The following is a 12,262-nucleotide window of genomic DNA, read 5'->3' as shown; positions in this document are numbered from 1 at the left end:
GTGCTCAGTTCATGGGCAGTCAAGATTCCTGCTGCTGGTAACTTGCCATAGGCTGCCTCTGGCCCTTCCCTTTCCCGGGTTTTGTCAGAACCAGCATAGGACCTGAGACAAGTACTCCAGGAGCAAGGCTTAGAAAAGTGTGGTAGTCTACAGGCCATACCATGAACCAGCCATTGTCTGGAGAGCAAGACTAAGCTCCCTCTCGTTGATGCTCATCTTCAGAGTCCTGGGTATTGCCCCTGCTGACCAGACAGTGCCAACATGGCCCAATAATTCACTCCTGCCAAAGTAGACATTAACAGATTTAAGAATCAAACCTGTTATTTTTAGAAATCACTCGATAAGTCATCATTCAATATTAAAAAAATATCACCTTGGTCCTTTTTGTTTCCTAATTTTCAAGCCACTTTGAGATTAAAGTGATAGGGTTTTTTTTTCCTTGTGTTTTTGCATCATCTCCTATAAAAAGATTTCACCTGGTAAGGGGACTTTTTTTTAACCTTTCCAGACATGTCTTTATCATTCAACTAATAACTTTCAAGGCTTAAGACCATATTAAAATCATGTCAGTGGGGCCTGTGAGACAGCTCAGAGGCCAAAAGCATATGCCACATGAGCTGGCACCAGGTCTGACTCCCAGAGCCCATGGAAAGAGGAAACAGATTCCAGAAATTGGCCCTCTGACCTCCATATGCATGCCATACACATGTGCTTCACCAACAGGTACACGTCACACACACACACACACACACACACCAATAGTAAAGAAATAACATTTAATTATGTCAATGATAGTTGATGTTTAGAGAATAAGTTTCAAATCAAAGCACAGTCTCTTTTCTAACTGAGAGATAGGAAGAACACGGTTCTTTGCGTATCCATTACTGATCTCCATCTGGCTTTTCTTTCTCAGTTCAAATACAAAGAAGCCTATGAACACATCAAGGCAAATGGGTACACGCTTGGACCCAAGGATGTCCCGTTTGTCCATGTCCGGAGAGTCAACAATGTTACTAGTGAGGTACCGTGAACACTTGTTCTCTGGGGGAAACACTGAATTTCAAAATGACGGCTTTGTTTGGAAAACATGAAGAATTCTTGTGTTTCATCTGTAACCTTGCAGACTGGACAACAAGATGAGGACCCTATTATGGTTCCAGTGCCCCTCTCAGCGTTTTTGTTTGTTTTGTTTGTTTGTGTTTCCTATTTGTTAAATCATCATAGAGACTTGGTTCCATAGACTATGCTGAGCTTTTTATTTTTCTAAAGAAATACTTCACTTTGGTATTTGTGTTAAATCTTTCATTTGGTTGTATTTGTGTCTGGCTTGCCACCCTGACTTTCATCAGCTCTATTTGTATATCTGCCCTACTAAAACCATCTCATGGAACATAGACTACTTTACACTCAGAATTCACCTAAATGAAAGAAACATTTTCTCTCATTCAAGTCTTAAATCATTTTGTACTTCCAGAGTTTTCTCTCTTGGTCCTTTGTGTAAAGAATTTGTTTGTTAGTCAGTATATACCCTTATGATCCTACCCTAAACACTCAGAATGGTTTCTCCTTCACTGCAGAGACTATATCGAGAACTGTATCACAAACTAAAAGACAAGATACATACAACCCCAGACACACCTGAAATCCGCCAAGTCAAGAAGACACAAGAAGCTGTCAGTGAGGTAAGACTATGGGAAGCAGACAGGCTATCTGGTCAGGGAGAAATACTGACTATTTGCTCTCTAACGTGATTCTGTTCTTTTCTGCCCCACTTTAGTTGATCTACAAATCAGACTTCTTCAAGATGCAGGGCCACATGATCTCACTGCCGTACACACCCCAAGTGTTGCACTGTCGCTACGTGGGAGACATCACGAGTGATGTAAGCATCTTGTAGGCTCTTTCTAAAGGAGTCCATGTGAGAAATACCATTGCTTTCAGCATTGGAGGTGAAATTGTTGAGGGAATTCCCACAGTTTTCTGGCCACAGGAAAAGTCATGAGAAAACCAGTGGAGGAACAGGAATGGCCACCCTGTCCTCTTGTTTAGTCACTGCCATTCTACGTCAACATAAGATCTTCACCAACTCCTATTGTTCTAGTGTCCTGTGTCCCTGGTCATATTAGGTTTCTTTCTCCTCCTGATCCTGCTGGCACTCCCTCTTAGCATCTCCCTACTGCCAAGAAAAACAAACAAACAAGCAAACAAAAGCTTCTTGGATGCCTCCTTTCCTTGAGGACCACCCATTGAATCTGCAATCTTTTCCCTAGACAGGATAACACAATCTCAATGTTCTCCCCTTGGCTCAGGGTTAGAGATTTAACTTAGCATTTGGATGCAGGCAGAGTAAGAGAATAAGGTATACATGTTGAATCAAGCTGAAAAGTCCAGTGGCCCCCCCTTATCTGTAGAGGAAACCTTCCATAGACCACCAATGGATGTATCAAACCATGGCTCTACTACATATTCTTGATAGAGTTAAAATAATAAATAAGGCACACAATAGTAAGCTTAACAGCTCATAATACAGTAAAATCATCATAACAATATACTAAAATAAAAGGTATTTAAAATGCACAAACTGCTTCTTTCTGGAATCTTCCATTTTCTAGTTTTTCCTAACAGTTGACAATAGAACACTGAAACCACAGAAAGCAAAGCTGTGCACCAGTAAAGAAGTGTGGCTGTCTGTGCTTTTTGTCTTGTATTTACACTGGCTCATAACCATCTGTCTGTGTTTGCCCCGCAGATTAAATACAAAGAGGACCTGCAGATCTTGAAGGGGCTTGGCTGCTTCCTGTATGACACTCCTGACATGGTCCGTTCCAGGCACCTAAGGAAACTCTGGGTGAGGACACGCCTTCACAGTACCCAGCTTCCCCCATACAACTATCGTGCACCCCATTGCTAGCTTCCAATCAGGGAAAGAGCAGAAAGAATCTTAGGCCTTCTTCTACTCTTAAGGTGAAATTTGCCATCAACCCACTTGAGTAGGTCATAATTTACTTATGATGATCTGTGCCTGTTATAAAGGTAATGTGCTTAGCTTAAGTGATGGTTGTTTTTGTTCTTGTTTGATATTGTTTTGTTCCCCCAAAGAGGGAGAAAATGGGATGGAAATGATTGAGACCCTTAGCCTCCCAGGACACATTTAGAGCCTTCTCCGTTTGCATATGACAGCCATTTGAAAGACATGACATACGGTCCCTTAAATGACTCATCAACTTATGTTTCTGGCCTTCTTCTTCTAAGTCGAATTACCTGTACACGGATAATGCCAGGAAGATGCGAGACAAATACAAAGTGGTACTTGACACCCCAGAATACAGAAAAGTGCAGGAACTGAAGACACATCTGAGTGAGGTAAGGATGCATCACCTGCCACTACATAAGAGGCAGATAGGCCAGATGGACTGAGCTATTCAGGTTTCTCAGTTCCTGTCTATGATGATAGTACTCACTGATGACAGGGAAAGGATGTCCCTTCTGTTCTTGACTGCAGAATGTTCCAAAGTCTCTGTGTAAATCAGTTGGCCTCACAATGGGTTTGTTTAATTTTTTTCTCTTGTAAAAAGGACATTAATAGTTGTTCTTCTGTAATCGGGTAAATAAGACGTTTGACATGATTTTATAGCTTAGAAAGTCTTTGCCTTAAACAATTGTCTGCAAACTAACATTAATTCAAGTTTTTCTGTCTTGAGTATGGAACCAAGGATATAGCAACATGGTAATTGACTACTGGGTGGCTTGGTAATAGCTGCTGTGTTGATGCAATGGCAGGGAGGGAGGGGAAGTCCAGGAGGCAAATATTCATGAACCATCAGGTTAGAAGGAAAAAACTTAGCCAGTTGTAGCAGTGGGTTGCCTGCCTCACCCACAAGCAAAAAGTCAAGCATCCATAGCACACTAGCCATGCCAATGAAGAGGAAGTAACAGCAGCCTCTTGGTTTGCCTCTAGCTGGTGTACAGAGCCTCAGGCAAGAAGCAGAAGTCCATCTTCACTTCAGTTCCTGATACCCCTGACCTTCTAAGAGCCAAGCGAGGACAGAAGCTTCAGAGTCAGGTAATGCCCATGATTAATGAAAACTGATTCATCTTCTAGGAGGCGCTAATGTCTACTTGACCTTCCTGGGCTGGTAGCTGACAGAGTTGGTTGTCCTTGCTGCAGCCTCTGTCCACTAATATTGCAGTTTTCTTTGGGACTATCATAACTGCGCTTGCATTTTCACAAATGAAGGGCACCATGTCTTCTTTGCTAAGGGCTGTCTGATTTTTGTCCTCTGATTTTGTCATGAGCTCTAAGTAGTAAAAATGGTCCTTTGATCACTTCAGGAATGTGTCTGTTATCCACAGACACATGAAACTCTATGTCACATATGCAGGCAAAGTTGAGGAGAGGGGAAGGATGCTGGAGGATCTTTCAGAGTCTGTCCAGTCATCTGTTGGCATTCTTTATCACCTGGCTTTATACTGGATCAAGTCCAGCAGAGTGATTCCTAGACAGCTGGCTCGTGGATATGTGTTTTCAAATGTCACACCCAGAGAAACAGATTCACAAACGCATACACCAACAACAACCTTAGGCGGCCAAACACACACACACACACACACACACACACACACACACAGATAAAGACTCAACGTGAAGCGGACCGACTGAAACTTCATTGCTAACTCCTCTCCTGCTCTCTTCTTACCCAGTATCTCTACGTTGAACTGGCCACTAAAGAGAGACCCCATCACCACGCTGGAAATCAGACCACAGCTTTGCAACACGCTAAGGACGTAAAGGACATGGTCAGCGAGGTAAGATGAGGATCCCATACCAACACATCCATTAGCTAAGAAACACTCCCAAGCCTTTACCTGCTATCTCAGTGAGACTTTCACCTCCACAGTGGGTACTCATCATCACCCACACACAGAAGCTGTGCTCTAAGAATGAGAGGCATTGTGCCTTTCCCTTAGACTTGTGACTTGGGTGTAAATTGGAAAGGGTTAAAACACAAACTTGGGCTGGTTCCACAGTTCTACACATAAACCCATGGCAGCACAAGCCTGAAAGCCTGGAGTTCAGTCCCCAGAACCCACATAAATTGGAAGGAGACCCAACCCACATAGTTATCCTCAGTCTCCACGCATATGCCACATATATGTATGTATACACACACACACACACACACACACACACACACACACACGCCACAATAATTATAACGAAATTTAAGCTTGTTTGACTTTCTCTTCTCTTTCTATCCCTTAGAAAAAGTACAAGATTCAATATGAAAAGATGAAGGACAAGTATACACCAGTTGCAGACACGCCGATCCTCATCAGAGCCAAGAGAGCTTACTGGAATGCCAGTGATGTGAGTGTCCCTTCCTTCCTTCTCCTGCTATGATAGAGAGAGCTGTTCTGTTACATCTATGGCTCAAAGTCATTGCCCACAGCATGGATCAGGAAAGAACACACACACACAGCATCACTCCAGCTAAGTAGCTAAGAAGTGTGTTGAGATGCTGCAAGCTATTCATTATCTCCTGGGCAACAACATGATCCTTCCTTGTAGTTCTTGGGCGGCATCCTGAAGATTCTTGATAGCTAATTTATTTAGACATAAAATTGTGGTCTTGGGTGAAAAAAAAACCACATATATTCAATTAAGTTGTCTGTTCTTCAATATATATGTTCTATATAATTTGTCTAATTTTTCTTATATGTAAAATAGGATGAGAAACATGGTAATGAACTAAGAACAACATGCACCAAAAAATGTGACTAATGTGTCTACTACACTACAGAGCTTGTTAGTTAGTGCTCGGGAAACGCGCTCTTTCTATTTTCCTCCTGTACAGTGTGTGAGTGCCAGGACTCATGAACACAGTAGGCTAGAATCAGAGGGAGAACTTCCTTGTCCACATCCCCTGATCAGGGAAAAGTCCGTCTTCTACTGCCAACGAGTTTATCAGTTTCTGAAGATAGGGATTATTAGTCCACTTGAGGGAGGGCCTCCTGGCTTTGTGCCTCAAAACTCAACTGCAGATTTGCTATATCTATTGCCACAACTCTCAGTGGATTGGACAACTGGACTTACATCTAGCTGAAAGGCCCAGCCAGCACTATGTATCCACAGTATAGCTCTAGATTTCCTGGCCACATAAAGTAATTACTAGGAAAAAGACAATTCTAGTTAGTACTTAAAACACAAGCTGAGAAAACCATAGATGTACTTCAAAAATCTACCCTTCAGTACAGTTCCAGTCCTTGTGTGACATCCCCTGTCTTTATCATTCAAGGTTACAGCTGAATTTTTCCCTTTTGTTGTTGTTGTTGACTAAGCTTTGACTTTATAGCCGAGGTGGCCTCTCATTCCCTCCCAAATCCTGAGAGTACACCATTGGAGCAACTGTGATCAATAACTTGTCAATATTAACTTGTATCAAATTTAATTTTCTTTGCACTGGAGTGGTCGTACATTGAAGTTGACCCTAGGGTCCAACTGTGCGCTAGAGTTTCCCCCCATGGCAATTTTTTATATCTTCAATCTTTAATAGTCCTCAGCACCAATCCCAAGAAACCTTAATCTTTACAACCACCCCAGCACAACAAGGATGTTAGATTTTATGTATCAACCATGGCTGACCCCACAAGTAATTTTCTCACATCATCCACATAAAGAACAAAGTATTTCAGAAAACGCATCTTTTGCTATCTGCTTGCTCAGGACTGAAAGCAGGCCGCCTAGAGAAGCAACTGTCCTATGCAGATGAGACGAGCAGAGTCATCATGTCACAAAGATGAAAGTCATAATAAAGTGAAATTTCAAGCCTGCTTGGTGGAAAAGTGTTTTAACAGCAGGCGGTGGGAGCCAAGACATTAATAGTTTGTCTTAGACAAAGCAAGGCCGTGGTCTTCACTTCCTCCCCATCCCTGAAATAAAACATTTACATATATTTCTTTTTGAAAGTTAAATCATCACTAATTTAAAGAAAAAACAGCAAAGACATACAGAGAATTCTAACATGCCCCACATGGTTTCACCCGTCACTAACATTCAGATATTTGCACAACCATGAACCATGGGTCCATCCATTACGACTTCATCAGTCCATGTATTTTTTTTTTAATTATGAAGCTTTCTTTAGTGTCTTTTTCTCTTCCTACATCTGGAATGGCTTTTCAAGCATTTCCCTAATTTTATTCATGGGGAAAATCTAAGTGAGAAACTCAGAGAGTTAAAACTGAACTGACCTGAGTTATTTAACTCATTAATCTTCATAAGCAGTATTGTGTTCTCTCTTAACAGCTTCGCTACAAAGAAACATTCCAAAAGACTAAAGGGAAATATCACACAGTGAAGGACGCCCTGGACATTGTGTATCATCGCAAAGTCACAGACGACATCAGTAAAGTATGTCCCTGGATGTGACTGCTTAAATGGGTTCTGTAACCCAACACAGTTTTGTTTTCTAAAAAAAAAAAGTCACTTTTCTAAAACTACAGGGAGATTTGCTTTACATTAACTCTGAGTCCACTTTTTACATCAGGTGAAATACAAGGAGAACTACATGAGCCAGCTGGGAATCTGGAGTTCCATCCCTGATCGCCCTGAACATTTCCATCATCGGGCAGTCACTGATGCTGTCAGTGATGTGAGTATTAGCGTCAGTTTTCACGCAGAAATCCATGCTCCCCTGTGAGTCATGACATCAGCCACTGCATAAAAACTGCTGCCACACTTGCCTAGTTTACTCTTCTGTTTTTTGCAGGGATAGGGGGTAGGTTTCACATGCCACAGTTTATGAGAAACAGTGAATGTGTTGGGTTCAAAGGATTCCTTGTGGGAGTTGGTTCTCCCACTACCCCTTAGGAAACTTTACCTGCTGAGCCGGCAGGCTGGCCCCACTTCCGTAGATTTTAGATCTTGGGTATGGTTATTCAAGTCAAAAAATTTAATCGCTAAGTGCCTAAGCCTGTGCTTAGGAAAGGGAAAATTATATTCAAATTTGTTCCCCTATGGTTTCCTCAATGACTCAAAGCAATATAGTCCATGCCCATCTTGGGTCCTTTGAAGAGAATATGACAGAAAGCAAGGCCCATTTAGAAAGAGGTTTTGCCTGTCTGCATGACAGATTAGCTGCCAAGCCAACAATATTCTCTATAGAAAAGTATACCGTTAAGGTTGATTTTAATAATAAAAATGAAAATTTCTAAATATTATAAAACAAGTCATAAGAAACCAGTAATTCTAGAAATTTATTTAAACAAAGCAGACTGTTTTAAATCTTCATTACTTGACAAACTTTGGGAATCAGAGTCTCCAATCTGTTCGCTTGGATGGCTCCTAACCTATACCTATTAGAGATGAATTACTGAAATGCCTTGATATTCCGCTTCTCTTAGGTAAAATATAAAGAAGATTTGACCTGGCTTAAAGGCATTGGTTGCTATGCCCATGATACCCCTGACTTGACGCTTGCTGAACAGAACAAGACTCTCTATAGCAAGGTATACGTATTATCTTCTCCAGGAGAGAGGCTTCATCATTAAATACAAAGCCAAGCTCACAGAGATGAGCGCTGGGGAAAGCCTTTTATAGCTCCGTCTCTGTCCTCACTTCTGGACCCCGCAACTAAACCCTTTAGAGAGTTTCAAGTATGGTTTGGTTGGGTTTTTTGACTGGGTCTTACTATCTTGCCTGGGCTGGCCTAGAACTCACTATGTGTACTGAGTAGTTGGCCTTGAACTCACAGAGCTCTGGCTCTCTCTGCCTCCTGAAGAGCTAGGATTAAAGGCATGTGCAGTCATGCCTGGCTGGAGATTTACTTAGTGCTGACCTCATTAACAGGAGTATATTTGTATTTGATGAAAAATTATCTAGTACGACTATTAATGAAGATTCCAGAATTCCCTCTTATGAATGAATAGGGATGATTAACCTGACTAAAACATTAATACAGCAACAGATATCAAGTATGGTTATTTTAATCTACAAACAATGAGGTATATGAGGTGAATTATTGTTTGGGGACCTCATTTTTCTATTTAAAAAATAAAGCAGTTGAATTTACCTTTAATCTAAAATAAAAAATATCCAACTTCTGATAGGTGCCAGACAGAAGATATTTTGCAGTAGACTTGGTGGGTCCCACTCATTATAGCATCTATTTTCTTTGTTAGAATCATTTAAAGTTATATTTTTAAAAACATCCTTATTTGTAGAACTGTTTAAAAACAGGTTGCAGGGCAACCTTTTTTTTATAAAACTTTAATTATCTGATTAGTTGCTAGAAAGCTATAGTTTAATATACTAAAAACTCCTTTCATGTGGCCCATCAAAATACATTCAAGTAGAATCATCATACTGTGCCAAAACAGAGAGGAAATATCTTTAGGTCTTTGATCAGCATGGACTTTGTATTTGGTGACCATCTAGTGGATGGTTTATGCTATGTATTTGGGACAATTTTCAAGATGTCAGCCCTACTGATTTGCATTGCCCCAGGAGAAAAAAAAAAAAAAAAAAAAAAAAAAACCTCAATGAAGACTTGTTAGTTACATTTGTAGGATAAAGAGCATTGCTCATCCTTAAGATTGAATATGCAACCAAATAATTATATTCTTTCCCCCAGTATAAGTATAAAGAAGTATTTGAAAGAACAAAGTCAAACTTCAAGTACGTTGCTGACTGTCCAATTAACAGACATTTCAAGTATGCAACTCAGTTGATGAATGAGGTACGTACAACTAATTTGATTAAACCTATTCAGTTCTCTTAAGAAATCTGCGAGGCTATTTCATTAAAATCTAATATATATCATGAACAGGAAATCTGTCCTAAATGCCCATTCCATATTAAGAACTTGGAAAGACTATACAGTGTCATTATCTGGTAGGCTCTGCCAAAATCTTGAGTAGGCCCACGTTCATCTTCACCTCTGTAACAGTGTTGTGGTGCCAGAGAGGGGAGGAAGGATTCTGTGGACTATCAGCTAAATGCCTTTAGCCCATGTAGACCTGAGAGACCCAGATGGTCAAAGCTGATTCAGTAGTCCCACAAAGGCACCAAAATGGAAGTGATCAGAACTCTGACTCACTCAACGGGGATAGTTGTGTGACTCATGCATTCAAATATATTACTGTTACTCCCATGGCATTGGATGCACAGTAGTATCTATTTATAGCTCCCTTTATATTCTACCCCTTCTTTCTTATACCTGTTTTTTACAGTGACATAATTTGAATATAATTCGAGCAGGTTGGTAATCAAGCCATGAGTCCTGATTGGGGAGTTTTTATAATGTCTACATGTTTTCATATTGATAATCTAGCTGTGAGCCCTGATTGGGGAGTTTTTATAATGTCTAGATGTTTTCATAACTAAACTTACACTTTTCTGCTTTCAGATATCCGTGGACTTGCATAAGTTCAAACACGTTAGATAATTAGTAAAGGAGAGCTAACAATGAGACTGTAGCCAGACGTGCATTTCCATGTATGGCCTTTGCCGGTTTCAAGTCATTTCTGTCCAATTATTTCATTTCAACACATTTCCAGGCAGGAAAACTCTAAGAATAATATCATCAGCAGCTTCCTAGAGCAGACAGTCTTGATATATTTTTTTTTCCTATTTCCTGAATAATTTCCAAGTACCTTTTAAATCATCAAGGAAATTAGTACAACTTTCCTTGAGTAAACCTAGTTATACTTTTGGATATTATACTTAGTTATACTTTTGTATAGCATTAATTATACTTTTAGATTCTTGGCACCTTGTATATTAAACTTGTAGGTTATTGGCATCTCATTTTAAATGCAGTGGAAGATTCCATACAGCCTGACATCACTAACATGTCTTATGCAAAGATGGAAACATGTGGGCCTAAGGGTCACTGGTCTGCTCCAGAGGTTGCTCTCTCCCAGGCTCCAGCCTCTCTCTGGAACATCCGCCTTAACTTGTCACTCACTGTATGATCATCTAAGCATTGTCCTGGGGATTGATAGGTGTCAAACTCTCCGGAGTGTTTCGATTGAGACATTACCATGTACCCACAAAGTCATATTCTTGCTGTAATTTAATATGATGTTTGAGCAGAAAAAATACAGAGCTGATTATGAGCAGCGGAAAGATAAATACCACCTGGTAGTCGATGAACCTAGACATCTGCTGGCTAAGACCGCAGGCGACCAGATCAGCCAGGTACTGTGATGAGGCCGGCGGCTCGGCCCAGACAGGACTGTGCTCCGATTTCTCCCAAGGTGTCGTCCCGTCTGCTGCAAGGATGTCATAGGTTCTGCCTATGATATTGGGATGTTCTGTTTCAAAATATCTGTCTAGCCACCCAAAGAGCCTGTGAGCTATTTGAGTGTGCCAGTCAATGCTCTGTGTCCTCACTTGTGCTGTGGTGAAGATGAAAACAGAAGCCGGGGCTCTCTCTGTTTTATTCTTCTGTAGAACAGGCCTGTTAACAGCAACTGTAAACTGCAAATTGAGTTGTAAAAAACAAACTTTTAAAGTTATGGGAGAAAAAGGACAGAAGAAATCCCTACTCTATTTTTCTGTTCTGATGATGTCATCTTCCTAAGGCAGTCTGGGTGGTAACATACATATTGCTGCCTCTGTCCTACCCATTTGCAAGGATTGTGGGTGGTCAAAGCATAAATATTTCAGCCACTCTCCTTGCATCCCACCCGGGGGACTTCGCCACACAGCCCTCTGAGTACACAGAGTACGTTAAGCCTACATCTCTTCACTCAGCGGTGACTGGGATATAGAGCCATGTTCTTTCTGTCTTCATGAGTCTCTTTTGTGCTTCACTGCTCTTTGCATGGACAGAGAAAATATAAATCTAGTGCCAAGATGCTTCTGAAACAAGGCTGTAATGAAATCCTGCGTCCAGATATGTTGACTGCTCTCTACAATACACACATGTGGAGCCAGGTAATGTCCAAGTCGGTGTGAAGAAGCAGGCTTAGACCTTCTGCGCATTTCCTTTTATGCTCTCATTTGGTCTCCTCTCCTGACCTCTGCCCCTGCTGCTTTCTCATGACACAGCATATGAATATTCATTCCTTAGAAGTAAAATCTAACTGTGGCCTGGTGTACCAGACAGCCACTGTCTGAATATCTAATGCTTAGAAATCTGCAAAGATCAGCGGAGTCGCCATGCATATTTTTCAAATTGATGTAACATTTACTCATGTGTTTTAGTGTTTGCTTTGAGAGGCAGATTCCTTTATATATATATATATATATATATAT

The 12,262-nt window shown here is 40.8% G+C and overlaps 1 protein-coding gene across 1 annotated transcript in view; it reads left to right on the top strand.

Moving 5' to 3' along the window:
* Neb (nebulin) overlaps nt 1-12,262 on the top strand; it is a 196,883-nt gene that overhangs the window by 140,350 nt on the left and 44,271 nt on the right. The window contains 14 exon segments of the mRNA XM_029536160.1: nt 914-1,021; nt 1,578-1,682; nt 1,778-1,882; nt 2,750-2,848; nt 3,253-3,363; nt 3,959-4,063; nt 4,702-4,806; nt 5,264-5,368; nt 7,307-7,411; nt 7,548-7,652; nt 8,404-8,508; nt 9,633-9,737; nt 11,096-11,200; nt 11,837-11,941. Coding sequence (XP_029392020.1) covers nt 914-1,021; nt 1,578-1,682; nt 1,778-1,882; nt 2,750-2,848; nt 3,253-3,363; nt 3,959-4,063; nt 4,702-4,806; nt 5,264-5,368; nt 7,307-7,411; nt 7,548-7,652; nt 8,404-8,508; nt 9,633-9,737; nt 11,096-11,200; nt 11,837-11,941 — 1,473 coding nt within the window.

Source organism: Mus pahari, chromosome 3 (genome assembly GCF_900095145.1).
Source record: "Mus pahari chromosome 3, PAHARI_EIJ_v1.1, whole genome shotgun sequence".
NCBI lineage: Eukaryota > Metazoa > Chordata > Mammalia > Rodentia > Muridae > Mus > Mus pahari.
The sequence above is the reverse complement of the archived record's forward strand: the minus strand, read 5'-3'. Positions and strand labels throughout refer to the sequence as shown.